This window comes from Marmota marmota, unplaced genomic scaffold (assembly GCF_001458135.2).
Source record: "Marmota marmota marmota unplaced genomic scaffold, marMar, whole genome shotgun sequence".
NCBI classification, from domain to species: Eukaryota; Metazoa; Chordata; class Mammalia; order Rodentia; family Sciuridae; genus Marmota; species Marmota marmota.
The window spans coordinates 31,300,777-31,327,804 of record NW_025999949.1 but is presented as its reverse complement, the minus strand read 5'-3'; the positions used below and the strand labels follow the sequence as shown (position 1 = coordinate 31,327,804).

At 41.5% G+C, this 27,028-nt stretch overlaps 1 protein-coding gene across 1 annotated transcript in view; it reads right to left on the bottom strand.

The window, feature by feature from the left end:
• Khdrbs3 (KH RNA binding domain containing, signal transduction associated 3) overlaps positions 1-27,022 on the bottom strand; it is a 173,575-nt gene extending 146,553 nt beyond the window's left edge. The window contains exon 1 of the mRNA XM_015486511.2: positions 26,673-27,022. Coding sequence (XP_015341997.2) covers positions 26,673-26,679 — 7 coding nt within the window. The 5' untranslated portion in view covers positions 26,680-27,022. The remainder of the gene's footprint in view (positions 1-26,672) is intronic.
• Positions 27,023-27,028: the final 6 nt, after the last annotated feature.

The window sequence follows — 27,028 nt, the reverse complement described above, 5'->3', positions numbered from 1 at the left end:
TAGATTTTTATAGAAAGGCATAAGCTTCTTCCAAAATATATATACATATGCAAAAGAACTTATGTGAAAAAGAACATAGCTGAGTCACACTACCACATGTCAGGACCTGACCAGGAAGTCAGTGATCAATACGAAGTGGCACACAGGGCAACAGAACAGAAGAGTGACCAGAACTAGACTGATTCTGGCAAAGATCCAAAGGCAATTCCAGGAGAAAAGGAGGCATTTCAACACCAGCGCCGAGCACTTGGTATGTACATGTGAACCAAGGAATCTGGTCCATAGCATGGAACACTGGCCCGAAGTGGAAACTGATCTCTATTCCCTTTCTGCTTCCCGTCTTCTTCAACACATCTTAACTTTTTCTCTAGACATAAAGCTCCAAAGTGGACAAATTCCACAAATACACAAGTATTTTAATTATTGTCATGAAGTAAATGTAAAATGCATTTTGCTTTAAGATACACAAACTTCAGCAAAAAAAAAAAAAAATATATATATATATATATATATATATATGAATGAAGTGGAGCCAAGTCCTACAATGCACATATCTAGTGTCACTAATCCTGGTGTCTGATCAGCATCATTTATTACTCAAGCTGCTTTCATATCCATTATCTCACAAGTACTGTATCAGAAGAATCCTTAGCTGCTGGCAAATAATTACCAGCATTGTAGTTGATACTTTCCTTGAGACAACTAACTACCATGGCATCAAGAATACGTGCTATAAAGGGAATATGGACTTCCCTTTCTGCCACAAAATAAATAAATAAATAAATAAATAAATAAATAAAATGCACTGAAAGAGTTACAAGCAATAACATCAATGATTTCAACTGTTCTATCAAGGATATTCTTAAGTGAAACCAGCTTTGTTTTTCTCTTTGTTTTTGTGGTTTGGGCACTGGGAATTGAACTCAGGGGCACTCAACCACTAGGCCACATCCCCAGCCCTAATCTAATGTATTTTATTTAGAGACAGGATCTCACCGAGTTGTTTAGTGCCTTGTTTTTTTGCTGAGGCTGGCTTTGAACTCATGATCCTCCTGCCTCAGCCTCCCCAGCAGTTTTTTTGTTTTGTTTTGTTTTGTTTTGTTTTGTTTTTAAGCTATCAGCACCTGGAAGTGAAAAATATAATTACTTAGTGCCTTGATTTCTGCTAAGGGTCCATAAGTTTTACCTGCTATTGGCTTTTGCATCATCAGTAAGAATGTTAACACAGACAAAAATGCAAAAACAATACCTTCTTAGAAAACATCAGGTTGGTCGTGAGGGTTCATGGCCCACATTGATCTACTGCACTAATCTACTCCTGCAACCCTGTCAGTTCTCCCTGACTTAACAACCAGGGCAATGAGTGCCCCATATCTGATGGGGCTCTATGGACCTCAGCTTTATAAACTAAAGCAGTTTCCTTCTACCTTAAGTTCAAAATGAAATGGGAGTGGGCTGGGCTCCATGCTTTTGTGATCATATCAAGGTGTAACCTGGTGTTGTATCATAACTAAAAAGAAATAAATAATTAAAAAAAACTCAAACTGAAGTTCTCTCTCACACATACACACACACATAATAAACATGTTTGCCTTTACCAAGTACTTCTTATTTAGCCAAATGGAATAAAGCTTATCTAACAGAATGCACAAATTTCAGATTATTTTCTTCAACTCTTTTCTTGTTTTTGATGAGAAGAGGATGTTTGTTTTCCTTAAAATCTAAAGAGTTCTACTCTGTGGTCAGAGAATAAGAGATCATACACACACAAGTAGACATATTTAGGGATATAAAATAAAATTGCAGATATTGCCTATTAATCTTTCTCTAAATAAAGGTAACAGGAAACTAGAGAGACATAGAGATACACACTCAAAAACCCAGACTCCAAGAGCTCACAGACTACTGGGGAAAAGCAGCAGAGGGAATCAAAAGCCTTGGTATAAATATTAACCCATCAATGTACCAAAATTAAATGAGCAAGATGGTAAAATTCTCATTCTCAGCAACACAAAGATACATACATCAGCTGGCAGTCTGAAAGTTTGCTGGGGCCCCTTCGGCTATGGCTCTCAACGGTGGCTCTCAACATACATACACCTAAATCTCTATTTAACAAACACATACACACAAAGACTATGACATATAAATTACAGGCAGAGTTGAAGAAAATAATGCCAGATAAGAATTCCTGGTTTCTGAATTAAATGTATTATAAATTTAGAAATGGAGTACCCAATGGAGACTGGAAGTTCTACCCAGAGCAGCTTCAGATCTGGCCAGAAACATTTTACAAGCATGTTGCTCCATGACTCCCTATTAACACTTTTGTCCCCTGTGCTTTGGTCATCTAACCCTTATAGTGTCCCATTAATTATAAAAAAAAAAAATCAGAAACTGGTCTTATGATTCATATCACATATGGAAGCTTCAGAAACTGAAAGAAAACTGTGCTTAAAGTTCAAAGAGAAATTTTTAGTTTCTTTTTTTTATAAGTCATATTATTCTTTTCATTTATTAGTTTTATCTGAAATAATATTTTATATTAAGTCAGAAAATATAGCTGTTAATATTGTCCACACTATATCATCCTACTGTTTCCTACTGAATTTTAAACTTGAGGATAAAACCTGGTTCCGAGCTTTAATATGCACAAGCAGCCTGCAAACACGAAAAAGTGGCTTTGGAACCACAGAGACCCCACTGCAGGAACTTCCCTCTGCCAGACAGGGGATGGCTAAGCAGGAAGACACAGCTAGTAATCACGTGCTGGGTTCTAAACACAGGGTTTGCTGGGCATGAATGCTCAGAGATGTTTATTAAGCGTCAGCTCTGAGCAGGAATTCGCAGTATGCTGAGTCCACAGTAACAATCAAGACGTGTCCTTTTCCACCTACTTTGTACTGATACACTATGCAAAATGAGACTTTGAGTAGTCTCAAATTGAACATAGGCTCTTTTTGTTTCTGGCAATAGCCAGGCTCCCAATCACATAAAGAAACCCATACTATAAATATTAATTCTGCTTTTTCTTCTTGGTATACTTCTCAACTATACCTGATGTTGAGAATAGCATGACTTTTCAAAAGGGCACCTGCTACGAGTCTGATAAGACTTGCTATCCTAAACTTTCATCTCTAGATGCTCAATCCAAATATAAACTTGTATAGCTAAAGGTATAAATTAAGCTTTTGTTAAAAGTGTTTTTCCTAGTCGGGCACAGTGGCACACACCTGTAATCCCAGTGACTCAGGGGGCTAAGACAGGAGGGTCACGAGTTCAAAGCCAGCCTGAGCAACTTATCGAGGCACTAAGCAACTCAGTGAGACCCTGTCTCTAAATAAAATATAAAATAGGGCTGGGGATGTGGCTCAGTGATTGACTGCCCCTGAGTTTAATTCCCTGTACCCTCCCCACCACCACCCCCCAAAAAGAGTGTTTTTCCTAATAAGCTGAATTTGGAGTAGGCCTCCAAATTTCTTATCTCTGCCAGGCTACAGTATCTATTCAAAATAAAAAAGTTCTGGGCTGGGGATGTGGCTCAAGTGGTAGCACGCTCGTCTGGCATGCGTGCGGCCCGGGTTCGATCCTCAGCACCACATACCAACAAGGATGTTGTGTCTGCCAATAAATAAATAAATAAATAAATAAATATGTTTAAAAAAAAAAAAATAAAAATAAAAAAGTTCTTTTAACAGCTCATTAATGGAAATAAACTGGGTCCTTCAGAAGCCTGTCATCTATACCTGATAGAGCTATTTGTTCAATAATTGGGTAAGAACAAATTAAATGATATAAAAACTTTTTATTACCTCTTTAATTCTGTTTCTGAGACCAATATGGTACTAATCTCCCCTTCATCAAGAAGCAGCATCAGCATGTGAAGAGGTTAAAAACAAATATATATATAAGCACATAAATGTAAATAACTTTAAAATCAAATACAAATAATCATGATATAGTCTAGTACCACATACACAACTTCTATGTAAACATATTCATATGCCACAGAGACATGTCCCTTCTGAAGATTGACAGCCTACACATGTGTGCATCTACCTATGTACACACACTAACAATTTCTGAAAACAGTATGATAAATTCAAGATAATATGTGAACACAGAGTTTTTAAAATGGGTTAGTTTTGAAGCACTACCATATACACTAAGGTCCACTAATGTTCAAATCCTTTAACCCTAACTTTTAAAGAGTGAAAGTCCTCATAATTCTGGAATCCACCATGGTCTGTCAGGCTCCATGACTTTGCAGGTCTGTGATCTTTCCTCTCTTACGTCCAGTCTCACTGAAGTCTAGAACTTGATCTCCAATGTGCCACAGAGAGACCTGCAAGGCACACTTTCAAAGGCTCTTCTAGCACTTAGGCCCATTCCCACCAGGACAGTGTCACATGGATAACACTTGCCTAGTGTCTTTTTCATGTCTAATTGCATCTTGAAAGCGGAGGGTATCATCTTATTCCTCTCTCCTCTATCTATCATTATGCTTAACACGATGTGCAAGTGATAAATTTATTCCACAGACATCTGAAGCCCACTATGTGTTAGGAAATGGAGAAAGAGAAAGACAACATTGACCCTCTTCGATCTTAAATACTAATAACAAATATGTTAATGACCATTGGCAAATGATGTCAAAGTGAAAAAAGGTGGAAAGGTTCAAAATCAAAGCCCCAACTCTATTTGGGAGACTAAGGCAGAAAAACTGCAAATTAGAATTCAGTCTCAATACTTAGCAAAAATCTGTCTTAAAAAAACAAAAACAAAAAAAAAGACTAGTGCTGTAGCCCAATGATAGAGCTCCCTTAGGTTCAGTTTCCAGTACCACAAAAAAAGAAAAAGAAAAAAAAAAAAAAAACCAAAACTAGAAGAGAAGCCACTTTGATTTTTCCTCATCAGAGACACTTCTGAAAATAAGTAATTGTGTTAAGTATGATTCATGTTTGGTCAGATCTGATAATGGTATTTCTGCAAGTCAATTTCTGTCACAATTAAGTACACCAATTTTAGATCAATGCATGCCACATAGATAAACACTACCATTGTTATTCAAACTGTGTTAATGCATTGAAAGCAACTGGAAGAGGACATACAAGACCTGCATATCTAAATGTGCACGTATTTCATGGAAACAACAACTACTAATAGTCCTTTCTGATGAAGATGAAGAAGCATTCTATAGACCTGGGTTCTGAAAGCATTTCTGCCACTTACCTGCCTCTCTGAACCCTGGTCTTCTCATTTAGAAAATGAAGACAATATCTGCCCTGCCTCCTAGCAAAGCTCTGATTTTTGGAGATGTCAGTAAACCTCCCCCATCTCCCCTCTATCCACAAACAGGAACTCATTAAGGGTCAAGGAAAATGGACTACTATAAATAAAATCAGACCTATTTAGTTCTTTCACACAAAAGGTTTGTTGAGTATTTGGGGCATGTCCAGCAATGCTTTGGCAGCCTGGGATCAGAAGTAAATAACACAAGGTCTGTGTCCTCATAGAGCTTCCATCTGGAGAAGGGATCGTGCCTGAAGAAAGGAAAACAAAGGACTGCAGATGGTCCTGGAAAGGGACTTGGGCTCGCAGGCCGCCACTCCATTGACCTGTTTTCAATTCTGCTTCTCAGTCCTTGAGGGAGTCAGGCTGAGAGCACCCCCTGCGCATGAGTAGAAAGCTAAGAGGGCACAGGCACAATACCCAGGGTGCTACTCTGTATCTTCTGGACCCAGGCCTAGCTAAGTCATAACAAAGAGGAGCCAAGGTCTTTAATGAAGTAAGTGCCCTATCTCTGAGCTATACCCTCAGTCCTAAACGATGTGTTTTCACGGCCTAGGCAAAATGAAAAATATATAGAAACAAGAGATGCCAATCAATCCCAAATACCAAATAGTGCATTAAGAGGGTCAAGTACAATACCATGCGAGAGCAGTCTGGTGGAAGCCCTATAAAGTGCCTGTAAATACCATCACCATCATCTGCATTATCTTTATCACTATTTCATCCTATTTACGCTTAAATATAGCTCCAAGCAATAGCTGGTATTTTAAAAATCAATTTATGCAAAAAGTTGAAGCTATTATATGAAATCTTACATTTTTAAAAAATAAGTTTCCTGCAAAAAGCAAAGCAAGAGTCTAGATGAAAATATAAGATTGATAAAAAGAGACCAAAACAAAGAGTTCCTACAAGCTCTGTGTAAATGAGCCCCCACAGGATCTCTGTGGGCAGGCACGACCCCTCCCCTCAGGCCTGCCAGACTTGTCTCTCTCCCTCTGCTCTTCTCGCTGCAGACAGTCCAAGGTGAGCAGCACACTCGCCCTCAGGAGCTCTCCTGTCTTGTCCAAGGGAGGTCACGCTTTTCTCCTCAGTGACCCAGAGCACTTCCAGCATTGCCTCACACAGTATCTTTTAAAACACCTCTTACATGTGGGTCACTGTTTCAGTTACTGGGGACACAGCAATAAGAAAGCACTGTTTCCATAGAGTGTATGGTCTCTGGGGACAGATGATTAATGGATTATATGTCAGATGACCACAGAGTCCTTCCTGAGGAGAAGTGAGCTGAGCACAGAGGGCAGCCGAGGAGGAGGGCAGGGGTGTGGTGCACACGGCACTTTCTACCCGCACATGCAAGTCTTCTGCACACTCCCCAGTGACTGGAGTTTCTCCAGTCAGGAACCAACTGCATGCTACCGTCTTCAGGCTCCCAGCACAGCATTAACAAATCCCAACTGGAGAACCGTGGTGATGGCTGACTGTACTGACTGCTACTACCTGTGTCAGTGACTGCTTCACACATGTCACACACTTAACCTTTACAGCAACACTTTGAGGTGATTATTTTTACTACAGGCTTCATTTTACCTCAAATGAGGAAATTAAGACAAGGAGGGCTAAAGTTATTTGCATCAGGACACACAGCTAATAAAGTGGGGATGATGAGACAGTTTTAAGCCTCATTCTTAATCACCTGCAATACCATCTTCCCCAAACAGTGGACATTCAAAGTCATCTTACATCAACACAAACTGCAGTCCCACATTTATGCTCCAAAATATGTCTACAAGTGTCCAGTACAGGCCCAGAGTCAGAATCCTGGCAGCTCCGGGTATGGAGAGAGTGAGCTTGCCGTGATGTCTTCACACGTCCACTGTTTCGAAGCCTCGGGCGTCTGGAAGAACATGCCCAGCTCTGGAGGCAGCATGAGGCAAGTGCAGGTGGGTGGCAGAGGCAGGGCAGGCACAGTCACATAGGAAAAGCCAAGCAGTGCCTGAACTCAGAATGTGGCTCCAACTCAGTGCTCCAGACTACTCACTTCCAAAGACTGACTAGTTTCAAAGGAACCAAAGTACAGATAATCCCTCTACCCAGCAGCCTGGACAGCGCTTTACCACTAACAGCAAGGCAACCTCAGTCAGCACAGCAGCTCAGACCCACCAGGAACTGCCTTTCCAGCCACCCTGCCATCCCTCAGGTACTGCTGGGCTTCCTGCTGCACCGCAAGCCAACCACAACAATCACTGGCTTCAGAAGGTGTTTTCAGACAGGTCTGACCATTGTGCCACATACTTTCCTGTAAAAGAAGAGCTGGCCCATAAAAATAACAACATCTTGCAGACCTGGGCCAGGGCTGAGATACTTAACTAGTAAATACAACACTACAATAGAGAAACCCACCAAGTTTGGTCCTTCTTTTAAGTGGGATGGGGGTTACAGACAGGAGGAGAGAAGAGAAGGACTTGATGTCTAAAAATGCTACGGGAGGGGAAAATCACCAAAACATGAACAAGCCCAAATCAGAAAATAAGATACACCCTTCAGGGCTAAAGAACACAAGTCTTGAGGTCAAAACAGCTTGGTTTTAATTTGATCTGCTGCATATTAGTAAACCCTAAAGCATCAGTTTCATTATCTATAAAATGGGGGTATTGATATCTATCTGAATAAACCTGTGGTATAGATTAAATAAAGTATTGTACTAAAAACAGAAAAACAGATTTTGGAATTGTATGTGCAATAAATGGTAGCTACCAATGACATCACTGTATGTTTTATTTCTTATGGTGGAATATCCCAGGACAAGGGACGTGAACATTAGTACACAATGTCTTCTCCTTTGTAAGTCATAGCTTACTGCCACAGCCTAACACAATCATCCTCTCTTCAACTTCCACTTTACTGACCACTGGTGTAAGTCACCTGGCAAACAGTCCCTGACTTCCAACACTTGATCTACAGTCATCTTTAATGCCATCTACCATCTTATTCTTTTATAGCTTGTTTACCCATTTAATGTAAGAAATTATTAAAGCCACGAACCACACAGCTTTAAAGCAAAATGAATACAAACTGAAGTTCTCACTCATCTTTACACTAGGTAGCCTGAGGAAGTCTTAGCACTTCTGATGCTCAGGGTCCCGTCTACTCAGTGGAGACAGTGATGTTACCTAAAGGGGCTGAGAAAGCCAAGTGCCATGCCCCAGCACCACATAGAGAGCAGGGCAGAAACGCAGAGCTGGTTTGTCAGGGAAGCTTTCAACTTGCAGTATTTCATAGATGAGATTCTCCTTGAAGTTAAGGATGCCGATTTACTCTTCACAGACAGCAGCACATTAAGAGTAGATGAGAATATTTGGGGGGAAAACAAGAGCAGTAACTGAGGATAAGCGCTATAAATATTCACTAAGGCTGATATGGTCTATCAGCATCTAAAAAACAGAATGGCGGCTGGGGTCACAGCTCAGTAGTAGAGTGCTTGTCTAATATGTGTGAAGCGTAGGGTTCGATTCTCAGCACCACATATAGAAATAAATATCCACTGACAACTGAAAAAAAAATTAAAAACAAAAAGGAGAAATGATAAAGGGTAGGAAAAAAAGGAGAAAAGCAACCCAGTTGGCTGATAAACTACCTGACACTTTATATTTGATACCAAACACCCTTCAACAAATACTCTGACAGATACTCAGAACATATCCAGACAAAACCTCACTGTGAAATAGGAGGCAAGAGAAATTACCTCTTAATCCCCTGTAATTCAACAGAAAGAATGTGGATCTGGAAATGGGACTGATAGTGTCCACAGTATTCGGTTACAAGCTAGCCCAGTGACATCAGGCCAGTCACAACTTCCAGGAGAGCCTGTTTTCTCACCTGTAAATGAAATTTATGTCATTCATCTCAGAGGGCTATACTGAGGATTGGAAAAAACACGGTCTATAAACCCCCTGGCACAATGTATGATGCTCAGCAAAAACTCCACAAATCATAGCTCATTATTAGTAGTGATTATGTGACAGTGACAAATCATTTAATGTATCCAAGACCCCTGATGTATAATTTGAAATAACATAGCGCATGAAAATCTCTAAAACCAGGCTGCAGATACAGCAGACACTGGATAAACACAGGTTCCAGATACAGGCCCCAAGTCTCTGTGATCAGCAGAACAATGGCTCCCCTCAAAGACATGTGTGCCCTAACCTCCAGAGCCCAGGAATATCGAGTTGCAGGGCAGAAAGGAGCTAAACCTGCTGGTCAGCTGGCCCTGAGATGGAAAGATCATCCAGAATTACCCAGGTGAGCCCAGGGTAGTCACAGGACCTCAAAAATGGGAGAGAAAGAGCAGACGGAATAGAGAGGTGCAGCCCAGGAAGGACGCAGCAGTCGGCGTTACAGCTCTGCAGAGAGGAAGGGCCACAGGCCCACTCCTGTGGGCAGCTTCCAGAAGCAAGGAGAGCCCAGGGAAAATGCTCCCCAGAGCCTCCAGAGAGGAACAGAGCTGTGTCTACACCTTGATGCTCCGCAGACTTCTTATGTCCCAGACTATAAGATGATAAAGCTACTAGACTTCAGACAATTTGTGATGGTGTGCAAAGAAACCAATCGCTCTCCCAGCATTTTAGTCTCTTATTTATTTGTTATTGGGACTAGGGATTGAAGTCAGGAGTGCTCTACTACTGAATTCCATCTCCATCCCTTTTTATTTTGAGACAGGGTCTCACTAAGTTGCCCAGGCTGGCCTCAAACTTGCCATATTCCTGTCTCAGCCTCCTGAGTCACTGGGATTACAAGTATGCACCACACACCTGACTTCAGTTCCATTTATTTTAATGGGTATCAAAGACCATCTGAATATAAAAATTTTTTAAAAAATGAAATGTTCCCTCTAGATAGATGCTTGATCTTCTTGAGAAGATCACTTCTTACTCAACTGAAATTAAGGTGTGATTTATTTTTTTCCTAACGGTGCTTGATTCCAGGTCTTTGCCATAAACAACTTAGAGGATGTAACATGATATATAAACTGAGTCATGAACATTCTAGACCAACAGTGTTAAATAATTCACAGTCCAGAAGTTCTTGATACTATGGGTTATCAGAAGCTACATGGGACACCAACATGGACATCGGGCAGCTTGAAGCACACTGCAAGTCAGGTTTATTGCAATTTGGGTTATGTTTTTGTCTTCCAAAGGCTCAAGTTCTAGAACTTAGGCCCCAATGTGGGAGTACTGATGTTGTAGAAACCTTTTTCTTTTTTTCTTGGTAGCGGGATAGTGGAAGATGACTGACTGGATCGTGGGCTCCACTACGAAGGGATTCACGCCACCTCTCTGGAGTGCGTTAGGCGTACTGTGATTACATTAGTTCTCTTAAGCTTAGCGTGGTCTGTTCTAAAGCAAGGCCACTGCAAGCACTTAGCCCCTCGGCATGTAGTGGATTCCCTTTCTACTTCCCCATGTTGTGACATAGTCAAGAGATCCTCAGCAGGATGCTGGCACCAGGCTGGTTAGGTTCTCCAGCTACCAGAGTCATGAGCCATATATCTCTTTACTTCATAGGTTATTCAGTCTCAAGTATTTTGATATAGCAGCACAAAATGACCATTAAAGAACTCAAAGCAAAGTCTGTAGTTTGGAATCTATTCTGAATATCATGACTTTGATTAATCAAAAACACACTGTTTTCTTTATATGAATGTGAAAACAGTTAAGACCAGTATTTTCTGAGTAAGGACTCCAAGTCAAGGTAGGTAGAAAAGTTTATTATTGATGTTTCTCAAACAGATGGCAAAAGTATCCTGAAAAGGCATCTTTTACCAGCTATTCAAGCAGAAACTGTCAACCTGAAACTGCATTATATGAACTATGAGACTGTTAACTATGAACTAACAATTTACTAACTCCTATGGTCTAAAGGCAAAGGAACTAAAAACTCATCAGTAATTTGGTCAAGTCTATTAAAGATAACAAGAATCCCTGCTGTTCCCCTCCTCCCCAAAACCTAACATCACCACAAATAAGAAGGAACTAAAGACACACTCATGGACGTTTCTGGACCACCACACGCTGGGCCAGGATACTACAGGGTGGCTTCCACATCGGAGTAGACAAGAGGCTAAAAAGCTACCTTCTGAAAAGTGACCTAGAACTAGGAAGTAACCCTAGAGAGTAGCAGCGTGAAGCAGACAGTGGGGTCTGCTCCCTCGCTGAGCCCTACCTGAAGGGAGCTGGGGAGTCTTCTGCTGCAATTGAACTTCAAAAAGCTTGCAGCCAAAAGACCTTCGATAATGACAAGTGTCTACCAGTCTAGAATGCTGTCCCTACACTCTATACACACTGCCTGGGACCCTGTCAATCATGACATGGCCCTTGTTCCAGGACCTGGAGATATGGGGCCAACACAATCAGCTGAGATGCAACCAACCAATCAACAACATTCACAAGGAACGAATCAATTTCCTCAGGGACACGCTAGTGAGGACCAGCAGCCACAGAGCATGTCATTTTAATGTCCAGGAATGTGTGAACCCAACTCCAAGTCAGATTGGAAGGCCTGTGGTCACTGGTGAAGAGAAGCTGTCAGAAGCTGTTAAGCCTATGAGAAGTCTCCCCCATATCCTGAGCTCTTTGTATCAAAGGATGGGGAAGAAATAGAGGGTGGATGCAATTCGGTGCATAGTATATATGTGCATGGAAACATCACAGTGAAATCCACTAACTGCACAATTTATGTGACTGGATAATCATGATAAAAAAAAGAGCATGCAGAGATCCTACTTTGCCTCAGCATAACTGGAATCATAAAATTCAAGTTTCCTACTTAAAAAGAGAAATATATCAGCAAAAGAGAAAGAAAAAAAACTTTTAAAACAAACAATTTTTAGTGTAATTTACACTGGCAGGGTCACACACTTTTGTTCAATTGCTTTTTATTTTGCAGTACTAAGGACTGAACCCAGGGACTTGTGCATGCTACACAAGCACTTTACCACTGAGCCACATCCCCGCACTTCCTATTTTACTAAATTGAGACAGGGATTTGCTAAATTGCTGAGGCTGCCTCAAACTTGCAATCCTCTTGCCTCAGTCTCCCAAGTACCTGGAGTCCAGGTGTGTGCTACCCACACACTCTTTATGAAGTCACTTAACTCACTAAAAAAATGACTAAGGATTTCTTTTCCTTTGCCCAACAAACACTTCAACGTTCATATGGCTGCAAGGATTCTTTCCCTTGAACTTTTCTCTTTTGACCCCATATGCTCCCTGGGTGAGCTCATCCTCAACCAGGGCTTCAAATACAGGATGGTGCCTTTCAGTGAAAGTAAATTCCAGAAAGACCACATATGTAACTGAACTCACACATTTTAAAACCTTTTCAACCTGATTGTTCAGCATCCCAAATGATATTTTCAAAAACCCAAAGCTGACCATATCAGTCCCCTGCACTGCACTCTTCAACCATGTTTCCAGATCCTAAACTACACTCTCACTCCTTAGCCATCCACAAGGCCCTTTGCATTCTGGCTCCTGCCTACCTCTCTTGCCCATTTCTAAACCTCTTTCTGCTTTCACCTTATACTCCAAACAAAGGTGCCCTCACATACATTGCTCATTCAACAAATACTGAGCATCTATCGTAAGCCAGGCGTAGTTCTGGGCACAGGAGATCTAGCAGCCAGTCCAAGTCCAGCTCTCAGGAGCTGAGAATGTGGTTAATGTCTTGAAGCATGTTGCTAAATGCTCACCACAGGTCTGGGAGGTAGTTGGAATCATGCCTGCTCTATGAGCTAGGACGTGGGAGCTCAGAGAGGCAGCAGGGGTGACCACCCACAAAGTTCGGGGCTCAGACCCACAGCCCAGCATACTTGTCTGAGAATGGCAGATCTCTCCTCAAAGTCAATAGGTTGGAAACTCAAATAAAAGGCAAATATTCTTTTTCAGTTTTGCTTTACCAAACCATCCAAGGAGAATGAATCCATTGCCCTAATCCAAAGGAAGAAATTTAGATTAACTTGCTATTTGTTCCACAAACACTGGGGGAGTGCCCACTAACTCCCGGGCTGACTCTAAGTACTAAGCACTGCAGAGTGAACCAAAGATTACAAGTCAGAGTTCCAGCCTGTCGGGGACCTGGGTTTCCATGGGAGAAGCAGCTCCCAGCAAAGCACCATGGTGGAGTGGGACAAACGCAAAGATGGAGGCCAAGAGGACGGCACTGCACCAGGCCCTGGGAATGCAGAGAGGGACAAGAGCAACACAGGCACCACACATTCTGCACCAGGACCCACAGTCCTGCAGTCTCAGCAATGCTGGGAAAGGGGCTCTGAGAAGTGAACCTCCTCAAATCATAGCTGCATCACTCTGGTGCCCAGGGTGTTTCACTACTACACCAGGAGTCATTCCTAAGTCCCTCTTCCTCCCCCAACTGGAATAGCACACAGCTCTTAAGCAGGGCCACAGAACACTATGGGCTTGTCTTTGTGACAGCACTTACCACTCTGCAATAAAAATGTCTTTTAATTTGGCTACTTCATGCTGAGAACACTTTAAGCAGGGGCGAAGGATTACCCAGCCCTGTGTTCCAGCACTACCCAGGATAAGCACGTGGTCCTCACCAAGAACCCAACACTGCTCCAGTCTGAGGAGCCTGGAGAAACATCCACCCTAAAGCTTTCCTCCCAGAGGCACCCCTGGAATCTGAAGTCGTAACCACAGATCATGCTCCCCTTCCACCTTAGGGCTCACTCTCGACCGCACGAAACTCCTTTCTGCCACCAGCCCTTTTATTGGGAGTAAAACTGTGTAGACAAGTGGGGAATTCATGTGCACTCTTCCAAGTGCCCAAGAACCTGAGGAGCATCCACTCTGTGGCCAGTGCTCTGTGCTGGGCTCCAAGAGGAGGGAAGCAAGACATGTGTCCTCTGGCCTAATGACCCGGGGAAAGAAGTGACCGACTTTTGAGTACTGAACAAGATGTCAGGCACTTTGCACATACCCCGTGATGTGTGCAGGCAAAGGACCTGAAGTTTGCTGAGCTCATCACCAAGTCACACACCATTTGAGGATGGGGACCCTGCCCAGGGCAGAAAAGAAAGCTCTGACAGAACCATCCAGAATCCTACAGAGCATTACCAAATCATGTAACTTCTTTCTTCTTGCCCCGTTCTTCTGAATTATTGTAGACTGCATAAATACAGGGTGGGGGATTACACGTCCCTCTTGCCTGAATTAGGGGTATACTAACTGGTAAGCCTTGTGTCCAAAAGAGGAGAAACTCCTTTCTCCATGTCTCTCTTAGACAGACAGATGCTGAAGAATAAGTTCCTTAGTACTTTACATAAACACAAGACCCCTGGGGTCCTTGTGTTGCTCCCTCAATCCAGCCACACTTGCTGTGATTTGTGTGGGTGGCATCCAGTGCACCAAGCCACGTGGGGCACCTGTGTGGCCTGCTTGGGTTCTGCTAAGGAGAGGCTGATGTGAAATTTACGGCACATGCCTGTGCTTTGTCTACATAAATCATTATTACCAGCAAGTTTTGTAACTTCCCTGTTTTCAAAATTAAATAGTAAAAATTTAAAAAAAAAAAAACAGTAAAACTTACCAAACAAGGCAAAATCTCATAAGGCACCTCAAGACCTAGAAGACAAAATCAAAGCAGAAGAAGGAGCCTGCTCTCTCCCCCCAGGAACATGAATTGTCCTGCCACACAGACCTTTGAGACCACTTCTCTGGATTTTAAAGGGCCAAAGACGCATCCTGTTGTCTCTAGTATGCACCACAGCCCGTGACACACAGAAACACTGCTCACCAACAAGTTTCAAACATCCCCACATTTCTGGAATTAAAGAAAATATATATAAGTGACCATTAAAAGCCTAACTTGCTTTTGAATCACCAGAGACCCCGAGCGGGCACAGCTGCACAACTAACTGCATCTTGACGTGGCACTGCAGCCATCTGCTGCAACGTACCAGGTCTTGGTTTCTTTGTCCGTGTCCATCAGCACCTCAAGGGCTGGTAGCAGGCATCACCAAGAGGTGGCCATTCCCAGGGACACTCTTCTCGGAGAACAGGAGCACTCCCTGATGAAATCCTTCTGCCACTGCTGTAAAGGAGTCCTTTTCTGAATAAGTTAGAGCAAGAAATTAAATGAGAAAAATCGTGAAGAAACAAATCTATCCTGTGACAATAAAAGGAGTATGATTTTGACATTTTTCACACAATCACTTGACTGACGCTGGAGCCCGGTCTTCCAGCTGAGGCTGCAGGAAAGCGCCTGATACCAGACCCCAGGAGGGGCAGGTGCCAGTCTGCACACACAGCTCTTCCTCCAGGCAGGCATTCCGAACAATGGGCAACTTTCTATCTGGCAACAAAAATGCCCTGGTGAGTTTATGAACTTATTTTTTTCTCATCATTACTTTGCATATTATACTTTTAAAAGACTTTCATCTTATAAATAAGGACCTTAGTAAATTGACAAGTCACAAGAAACTGATGACCAAAATACTTTTAAAAGAGAAATGAATGGTCTATACTAGCAACAGCTCATAATTACCATTATAGTATTTTTATTATGCCCCTATTGTAGACAGCACTGATAAAACAAGATTTTACCAATTCAGTACTCAAACCTTGTTCTTAGTCTCTGAGAGCAGGGTGGGGTAGGCAGGCTCAGTCAGGGCCAAAGCCAGCATGCTGCTTGTTTAGGTTCAAATTTTATCAGAACACAAACACACTCATTCATTTACATACTGACTATAGCTCATTTTCTACTATACAGGTAGATACTGAATACAGTGTACACCCCCAGAATATTTACTCCTTAACCTTGACCGAGAAAGCTTCTGGCTCTAGGCTAAGAGCTGAGCACAGAGACAGTGGAGACCTGCCAGTCACACCCCTGCTATCTGATGTCCGAATAAATGACCTGGAATCAGACATACTCCACCCGCCCAGACCTTGGTGTATAAACAATATTCCATTCTAAAATAACCTGGCATCTACCAAGGAAGAAAGAGTTGACTCTAGAGCCTGGGCAGAGCATAGAGCCCTAGAACAAAATGTTCTTAGAAAGTAAAACAAAATTTGAAAAATTAAAAATACAGAACTCTCTGGTATCCTTAAAAGATGGCTTCCTGAACTGCCCCAAAATACCAGACTCCACAGATACTCAGTTCTTATATAAGATAGTATCTATATGTATACATAACCTATGCAACCTCCCACATCCTTTAAATCATCTCTATGTGACTTATAAAACCTCATAAAATGTAAATATTACATAAATATTGTCATACTTTGTTTAGAGAATAAAAATAAAGTCTGTACATGTTTAATAAAGACCTAATTTTTCCCCAAGTATTTTGGATCTACTGTTGGTTGAATACACAGACTCAGAACCCATTCATCCAGAAGACTAACTGTGCTCAAGTGTGTGAGGTGATCCTGTCAAAGAACACAGGAGCCAGGGATAAGGCCCTAGTGGCCAAATCTGGGACAATCTGAGCATCAACTTATATAGTGATAATAAAGGATTATAACCCATTGAATTAAAAAGAGGATCCATGAATTCCTAATACACACAAGACAGGTGATCGATAAACAGGAGGAAGGGAAGGAAGGAGAGAAAGGAGAGAAAAGAGAAAGAGGTCTCCTGTCAGCAGAAAACCAACCAATAAAAATGAAGGGAGGTGAAATGAATGAGTTAGAAACTGCCATTTTATAAACATGGGGTAACAGCGATGTTTCAGGGAAGCAGCGGTAACTAAGAGCTGATAGAATTTGTGAGAGACTTTAATGAGGAACAGAGTTTTCCCTGTCTCAAAGTATCTCTCCAAGAAAGTGCTAATTCATCACAAAAGAAACCAGCTACTTTAGAGTGGAGCTATTCTGGCACCACAGTGACCAACTGACCAAACTGACCACCAGTAACAGGAGAAGTGACACTGACACCATGTGCCCTGGTAGGTCGTTCTGAGAAGGACCATCTCCTCTGCAGCATCCCTGCCCAGAGTGCAGAACAGGAGACATCAGACCACCCAACCCGAGAGACATTCCATAAAACCTGGCCTGGGTAGTTCTGAAATGCCTGTCACGGAAGGCAAAGGACAACAGAGGAGTCCTTCACGGAAACCCAAGGGGACCTAACAACTGCATACAACACGTGGCCCTGCACTGGACCTGAAAGGGGAGGGGATAGCAGGCGACCTCAGCATGCGGACAGTACCTAATGGTGCTTTGTTGCTGCTCAACTTCTTAATTTGATAATCACACTGTGGTTATGAAGAAAAAGGCCCTTATTTTTAGGAAATAAACACTGTGGTATGTAAGTACGTAGTGGGTAAAGAAACCTGATACTTGTTCCCTCCTCTCACCCAAGTCATGAGAATACACACACAGACACACACACAGAGGGATGCCAAGGCAGATGTGGCCGTGTAAACTGGCAAATCCAGACAGACGGCTGTGAGGGGTGCTGAGCACTGCTCTTCTAATTCTTCTCTAAGTTTAAAATTATAAAACTTTCAAGCCACCAGGTGCAGTGGCGCACTCCTGTAATCCCAGCAGCTAGGGAGGATGAGGCAGGAGGATCACGAGTTCAAACCAGCCTCAGCAATTTAGTGAGGCCCTCAGAAACTCAGTGAGACCCTGTCTCAAAATAAAAAATGAAAAGGCTAGGGATGTGGCTCAGTGGTTAAGAGCCCCTTGATTCAATCCCTGGTACCACTTCCCCCCAAAAAATTAACACCAAGAAGAAATAAAGAATAAAGGTCTTAAAAATGGGAGGGAAGGAAGGAAACAGATGAATACCTACACTACACCACAAGAAGGAGGACCTTGAAGAGTCACGGAGACAGGAGAGACAAAGCCAGTGTTCTGCAGGAGCCAGCGAGTGACCTGCTGCTGCCCAGGTTGGCTGCCTGCCCTGCAGAAGTTCTGCCTCCAGGTAACTCTCGCTGAAGAAGAAAGCCATCTTGCTCCTGGCAGGCCCAGACCCCACTCTGAGCCCCCACTCTCCACGTCTCTTCTAGCTTGGCACTTAACACTCTTAAAACTGTCCTGCAGACATGTTTGTGTCCACCGCTGGATCACGATTTTTTTTTTGATAAAACATGCTGAAGAAAACAACAGCAGCAGCTCTTCACCACGTAGCTATTACATGCCAGGCATGTCACCAAACTACCCTTCACACCACTGAATGGCATGAAAATCCAAAGGAATTCACTCTTTGTTACTAACTTTTTATCACTATTTTGCAGACATGAAACAGGCTGAAAAGGGTTAATGCAACCAACATCAGGATACCAAGACGTGGCAGAGCTGAAATACAAACTCATGTTTTCTATCATAAAACTGTATTATTATTCTTCTTTAGCAAATAGTCTGAATCTGAGTTCAGTATTATTTTCAATTAACCATGGCTTGCATATATTAGGCAAGCAAATGGTAAAAGGGATGTTTCTAAGTGTTAGATTTGTTTGTATTCTGAGTCACTCACTCGAACTGAAAACAAAGTACAGAGGACAGAGGAGGCATAGACGGTAGAGAATCCAAGCCTAAAAAGAAAAGAAAAACAAAACAGATAATCTATGGCACTGGTAGCTAACCATGAGCTGAAGTATGAAATTCAGATATAAAAGAGGACATGAGGAAGAGAAATGTGTGATAATATCATATTCTCATTAGATATCAGTGTCACTTCACCTCAATGGCGAGCCATGAGGTGGGCATCACTGCCATGTGCAGCGTGGGAAAGCAGCTTAGAGAAGTAAAGTCACTGATGCAGAAGTAAAGTAACAGTTAAAGTTGGAAGTGTTAAATATTCAAGTTCAACAAGTAACAGTTGCATAAATGAATGAAACTTTTAAAGTCCTGTGGATTCTCGATCCAGTGATCCCTTCTTCTTCCCTGGTAAAAAATTAATGAAAACAGAATGATGGCTCTATCCAAACTTTTTCCTGGTTTAGATACAGACAAGTCCCTTAGCCCACTAGCAGTCAAGTCAGCAGACAACAGAAGGCAGGAAGCAGGGCTTTCCACACCAGCTGACCAAACTTTTGTTGCTACTGTTGCATCCTTAAACAAACCAAAGATTTTGACATACAGTCCAATGCAAATTAACAGTGAGTATTATAATTTTCCCTCCAAAAATCATATTACAAAGCCGGTAGCCATAAGTTAGACTACCCTAACATCTTTGAGAATGTTTTTCCTTTAGGTAACAGTGACCCCTCTAAGTTAGCTCCATGACCTTGAACAAGTTATATAACCCTCTAAGCACCATTTCTTTATCAGTAGAATGAAAACAACAGTAACTTCACACGACTGTCACAAGAACTAAACTGCAGAAATGGGTGAAAAGGAATCTAGCAACAGTGCACAGCACACCTCAGGAACTCAAGTCAGTACTTACAAAATTAAAATGTCATGGCTTTCCACAACGAATATGAAAGATGAGTACAATGCATGGAATCCAACACAAGGCAAGCCGGCTGATCAGGATCTGCTTCTATACAGGAGCAGCTCCTGCAGTGGATGGAGAGGGTCTCCTGGCTATGTGGAGCGCCATCTAGTGGAGGAAAGGCAGAGCACCCGGGTGTGAACAGCATCTCAAGCGGAGGAGGAAAGCATGCCAAAGTCCCCTTCTCCTCTCCTTCGGAGGAATTTCTCAGTGGGCACTCAAGCCAACAGTGACCCCAAGTGTAAGACTTATACCAAAAAGAAAGTTCAAAAGGTTGCTGTCTCATACTCACCCCCTTTATCAAACTAAGGAAAAACACCAGTAATTGCCAGGTACACCTTTAAAAACCCTCAAAGAGTAGCAGAGGCTGATTGGTGAATAATAAAGAAATTTTTTTTAAAAAAAGTATAGAAATTTACAGCTTAAAAATTCAGAGTAAGACACCCTGTGCTTGTAGAGGCTGCTAAGTATCCAGACAGGCTTTGAGCTCTGTAGTCATACAACTGCTGATGAAACTCCACTTGCTAACTGAAGCTTCAGGTGCTGTCTCTTTAGCGGGATAATAAAAATCAATCAGAGATGCTGCTCATTTTGATATAAATGAAACAAACTTCCTAAATAAGGGATTTATTCTTCAATATTTCCAGGATAGGAAAATAAAATTATTCTAACATCATAAAATTACTCCAAGAATTACAACTAGATGATTTCTGTATTATTAAAATACACTTTATGTCTGGGAAGTGGTGCCAATACTCCTAACACCTGCCTCAGGGCACTCTATAAAATAGCAAGTAATGTTCACTAAATACCTATGATGTGTTAGATGCTGTGCATATGTCTGAAAAGCAGCCTCAGAAAGAGACACCAGACCCTCAATCTTACTCATGGTAAAACTAAGGCTCCAAGAAACTAACTTGCACAGACTAGAAAGTTGTCACCTCCTGCAATCACGTGGCACTTCTTACATTTATTCCTTGTTAAGCAAGGCTGTTCCCCCAAGTAAATTCCATTCCCCAGATTCTCCATGTGGGCCCTGGTCAAAAAGTTTCTGTCCCTTGCCATGCCAGGGTCTGTCCCTCTGTACAATATGCAATCTGTACTGCTCACCAGTCCATTACTAGGAAGTTAACCTGAAGAACTGTGTTATCAGAATTCCCCACAAAAACCAAACACATGAAACCAGAAAGTTTCCACCACTACCTGGTGCTCACAGGTATATTGCATAAAGTTAAGCAGGTGAGGATCTGAATCCTGGTTCACCCCTTGCTAGCTGTGTGATGTTGGGTGAATTATTTGATCTTTCTGACCTCAGTTCTCTCATCTGCAAAATAAGATAAAATGATTTACACTTTTAAGAGTGCGGAAAGAATTAAATGAAAGACTATACATAAAGCATGCAAAGCTCTTGATAAATGGTAGCTAATATTATTAGCAATTATAAAGCAAGTACATTTACGCCTAATGTCCCTTCTAGAGAGCCAAAAACCATTATTTGCAGGAATTATTTGCTCTTGTATGTTGACATTTTTTGAGTCTATTTTCAGAGGATGGAGAATTTCTAAATATACCATAAACTGACTATAAATCTCTGATATACTCTCAACCATTTCCGTGATAAGGTATTAAACTACAAAGGGTTCTGTGCCTCTGAGAGATTCCCTCAAGGTAAACAGACCCTTAGCAAGAATTTCACTCACAAACATTCTATACAGGATGTTTTTCTATTTTTCTCTTTGACCACTGAAATACATACATAATTAAAAACCATTACCTGGCACGCCTGCTGAAGACTAGAAAATATTGCTGGAGAGCACAAGAAAAACAGTGAGCTTGCCTTTTTGGTAAAAACACATTTTCAGAAACCTTTTTTAAAGATTCATCAGGAACTGTGGAAATTCCTAATGGCTTTCTACTACAATGAAACTTTTATTTAAAAACAAACAATGTTGAGTAACGTCCTTTCATCTCTTTTATTAAAGTATCCTATCAGAACACTCTAGAATTGATTTAAAATCTCAGCCTGACTACTTACAAGCTGTGCACCTTGACTAAGCAAGTTACCTTACATTTCTGAGCCTCAGATGCCTCGTTTGAAAAAAATAAAGGAAGCTGGCAGGAACTAAAGCCACCTACCTTGCGAGACAACACCTAGCACAGGAGAGGCCCTCCCAGTGATAGCTTTTATTATAATCATTATCCCCAATGCTGAGAAAGACCCTACTTTTACTTTTACTAAAAAATGGAAGCCATTCTCTCTTTGCTCAGTGGGGACTGGACAATAGGCAAAGGGGTCTTTTGATATCCACATCGCCCTTGGCATTAAACTTCCAATTTCAATTGTTTCTCTGGCTTTGGGTTTCTGTTTAGCGTCTGACATTGCAGATTAACTCCTTCAATTCATAAAAAGGCTACTTAGCATGTAACAAGGGCTTCCAAAATCTGGCTTTACTCTGTCAAATAAATAAATAAATAAATAAAATTTCACTATGGGTTTAAAAGGGAAGAAGAGCTAATTGTACTAGAGGGCAATGGCTTAACAAGTTCCTCAAGAAAGAATAAAAGTATAATTAAAACAATTTTTTTAAAAATTGTTTAAAGAATAAAAGTAAATAAACATCTGATTCAAAGCAGGTCTGACAATATCTTCTCATTATCTTATAGAAAAGGACCCCTATGGTTGTACCACAGTTAAGTGCCTTTCATTCAAATCCTTTCACTGATATATGTGCACAGCTGTTAAATATTACATTCCAGCCCCAGTTCCGGTGCTCTAAAATGTTCTGGCATAAGGCTCTTGACTGATTGCTGAATCCCATATAGACTCTAATTCCCCTATGTTTGTGACAATTAAAAACAACAGAGGAAAGAAGACTGGAGTTCCATTCACAAGACTAGGCTTTCACACAGAGATGTTAGACCAGGCGCTTCCTCCCAGTGCAGACAGAGAGATCCAAACAGTGTGTCAAGAACCATACCACAGGAGACTTAAGCCCTGGGTGCCAGGCGACACCAGAAAATAGGCAGTGCAACCCATTACAGAGAAAAGGAAGCGGTCAGAAGAAAAGCAGCAATGTGAGGAGCTAAGTATAAATATGGATGCTGTATCATTTACCTTGCAATCTGGCAAGACCACGGAGCAAAGCACAAACTGCTCATCATGAAGCGCCCAAGGTTTTCTTTCATTCTCCTCCTGTGGCTAACTCCATCACCACGATCTGACTAGTAACTTCACATGTAGACCTCCCTGGGTTGGACGGCACAGGGAAATGAACAACAGAGACTGCACCTGTGCGCTGACGTTTTATAAGCATGCCACCTTGGGCATGTCACTCTAATTGTCAGTCTTGTTTTCTACCACTGAAACAAACACTGGCCACACGCCTCTCCATTCTGGGCTATTACAAGTATTAAGATTAGAAACATGGCAGGGTTAGAAAAGTGCTCAGACATGTCCATAAACTATCTCAGTTAAATACAAATTATCTGGCCACTAAATATTTCAGAAGGGCAACTTGATGGAAATAAAGAAAATTCAACACAGAATTTAACAAGAATTCCCACGTCACACCAATTTCTCATATAAACAATTAAAGGATTAATAAGATGTTCCTTAGGAAAGAAAGTACCTATAAACATGAAGCTCCTCCCCTATCACAGAGAGGATGACACTTTCTCAGAAGCAGAGACTGCTTTCCCTCTCTACCTCCAGGACCAGCACAAAAGCCCAGCATGGAAAGCTATCCATAAACACATAATTAATGTCCAAACGCCAAAACACTGTAACTCACCATCACTAATAATACACTATATAAAACTCAGAAATGGACTACCTAAAACTGAGTCATCATATCTATTTTCTTACAAAAACATAGCAAAAAAATTAAAAATATAAAACTGATAACAGAAGAAAAACAATTAACATCTAACCACACCCCTCTCTGGATGCAGCACAGAATCACACATCATAGCATGAAGGCATCCCACTCAAACACAATTTGGAGATTCTCCTTGCATTACTAGGCTGACAACATTCAGGCAAATCAAAATTGTTTTCCAAAGGGATCTCCCAAAATAAAATGTTAAGCCACTGTGTCTTATAGCATGTGCATTCCTATGTTTATGCATTTCCCCTTTATACATCTGAATGCCCCACATATATCCTAGCACTTGAGATGTAATGTTAAAAAAAAAAAAAAACTTATTTTGAAATACCAACAAAGAACTTTATGAATCTGAACAAAAACAGACCACACTTCCTCCTGTAACCAAAACTAAATGTGACTTGGCAGGGAATGAGCTACCAACCATATATTACATCAGATAATTAAAACAGTGTTATGTCATCTTATATAATGGTTACTTGGCTTGGATTGAAAACCATCCAAACCAATACTGAAGAGTTGGATTAAATTACAATGCATAGACATTTCTTCAGATGTTTTTAGTAAGAGTCAGCACAACTCCTACTAGCAGACAATACTCCTACGCAACAATATTCTCATCTCCAATGAACCTCCTTAGCAAGAGACACAATGTCAATTCACCCTATAGGCACCTGGGTCAGGGGTGCCCTGGGAGGCAGGCAGTGGACACAGAATACCAAAACCTATTTGCTTTGATTCCATTTTAGCATCAGGTAAACATTAAATTTTTGTTAGAGAAACAAATTCAGTATTTAAGGGAGGTAGAAGAGAACCAGTTATCCTGAGAAATAAAAATAAAATCAGTAACTAATGCCCATCATGAAACACGAATCTGGGAAAAGTAAAAAGGTCAACCTATACTGAATAAGAGCACATCTCTTGATGTCATCCATCATCCAGCTCAAGTCTTACGTAAAGATTATTAGGAAAAAATAATTTAGCCACAAAGTTGATCGATGTTTATGAATACTGAATATCAAAACATGATAACTCATTTGTTATCTCATTACATCTCATTTATTATTTTCATTACCATAATTTGCTGATTTGTAAACAAAAATACTGGTAACAGGCAGGCTTTAATTTAAAAGCGCCTGTTGACCTGATATTAAAATCCTGTGCTCTAATGAACATTTGTTTTGTCAAAGACGACAAGTACAGGAAAAAATTTTTAAAACTCAGGATAAGTTTTCCTAAAGACACACATTATTTACCTTATGTTAAGTCTACCAGGAACAATCATATTAATTTCACTGATTTCTACAGGGTTTTTAATTAGCATGTGCAAAGTGCTTCATTCTGTCTTTGGAGGAAGACACAAGGACAATGACCTCAGAGAAAGACAGTTTGGGAACAAATTGGGGGTAGTCTAAAGCCATATAGCTGTCTCCCTGGGAGACACCAATATCTTGACTAACAGAAATGTTAAGTATGAGATGGAACTAGATGCATGTGTCAAAGTGCCTTGGAAATTTTAAAACACTAAGGGAACATAATGTTGTGTCACCATTTGGAGATGTTAACTGCAAAATATATCTATTACGTGTCACAACACAGTAAAATGAAAGTTCAGAAGGCTGACCAATCATCACTTCAAGATTTTTAGTGCCAGCATAAGATTTAATGCTGGGATAAGAATAACTTCTGGGGAAAAAGGACTTTCCTTAGAGGAAAACATAAAAACACAGCTAAATGAGAATAAAAGTCCTTTCATATAGGCAATAACAGGATGCTCATCAAATATAAAATCAAACTTTCCTAACTAACATTCAAAGTCTGTCTTCAGACACTATGCTTTAGAAAGGCACTTGTAATTTTGGAGTTATGTAACAGCATAATTAATATTTTAAATGACAGAGCTTTGCATTCTGGATAGCAGCCTAGAATTTAAAGGAAAACATTTAGTTCAAAGCCATCTAAATTAACAGCATTAACAGGAACATCTCTCCCTTCAAATGGGAGAGATGCACTTCTTACAAGAATTACACTTGTGATGAAAAGTAAGGTAATCAAGCCTAACACCCCCAAATCACTAAATGGCAACATTTCCCCAATATCAGTTTAAAGTAAGTAGAAGCCATTATCACTAGTAAGAAGAGAAACCAAAAGAAGTGTGAACCATATTACCAACAAAATACTGTGGCAACATGGCACAGAAAATAATGCTGACTTTTGCAGTAAGATAACTCATTACACTTTTAGTTAAACTGGTTCCTTAATTGAGTATACTGTAACTTTGATTCAGCTTCTTTATTAGGAAAACTGCACTTGATGCCACTGTCCAGAATATTTCTAATGCTAATGATCTCACACAATGTACAAAGAAATTTCTTTCACAGGGCTGACAGCCCAGCAGGCAACAAAAGATACACGTAAATCATAAAGAGCAAGGAGTACAAACCTAACTGCAGAACTGCTCAGAAGGGCATGGGAATAAAACTCACATTCTTTTTCTCTTAATTCAGGAACTTGTGTCCATTGCTTTTTCAAAAGCCCTTTTTATTAAAGAAATAAGAATAAACATTCAATGAAAATAAAATGGGAGAGCTCTATGAACCTACTTCTGTTCTACAATCCAAATATGCTTAAATTGTTGGAGACGGCCAGAGTCTCTCCATGAGCCCCACCAGTCAACAGCTCAAGCGCTACTTCTACTTGGTAGAACTGGCTTCAATAGGTACCGGAGGTCGTAGTTTCAAAATCTAGTGCCCATATACAAGAATATGTCTGCCTTGTCTTTCACTTCCAACAACAAAAAAAGGCAGGGCCAACAACAGGAGCAGAAGCCCCGATTTAAATAGGGAACCATAGACTGTCACAGCACAGAGTGATTCATGCAAATGGAGACAGATCTGACCAGATCATATTTCTGTCATTTCCCAGAGAAAAGCAGCCCAGTGTCGCCAGCCCATCTTCATCTGAAGGGCAATGCCAGATACAGGAGTAGTGCACTGCCCCCGGCAAGGAAGGCTAAGTTACCGTCCATCCCTGCAGAGGATTCAGGGCGCCAGAGCAGGAGCACGCCAGAGGAACCCTGTCCCGGTAGGCGTGCCCCGTAAACCCAGGGTCCCGTGCTCAGGCGCTTCCCCGTGCCGGTCACACCGTGCTGTGTGGCGGAGTGTGCGAAAGACACAGATGGCACCGGCTCCTCCGCCTGATCCCCAAGACAGCCGCCAAGGGGGTCGCCCACCCGGCGCTTCCCAAAGACTGGAGGACAAGCCCAGAAGGGCTCCCGCCGCCCGCTGTCGCTCCGCCGCCGAGGGCAGCCTGCGAGCCGGCTGAGCGCGCGGCCCGGGAGCGCAGCCTGCCCCGCCAGGGCAGCCACCTGCGCCGGG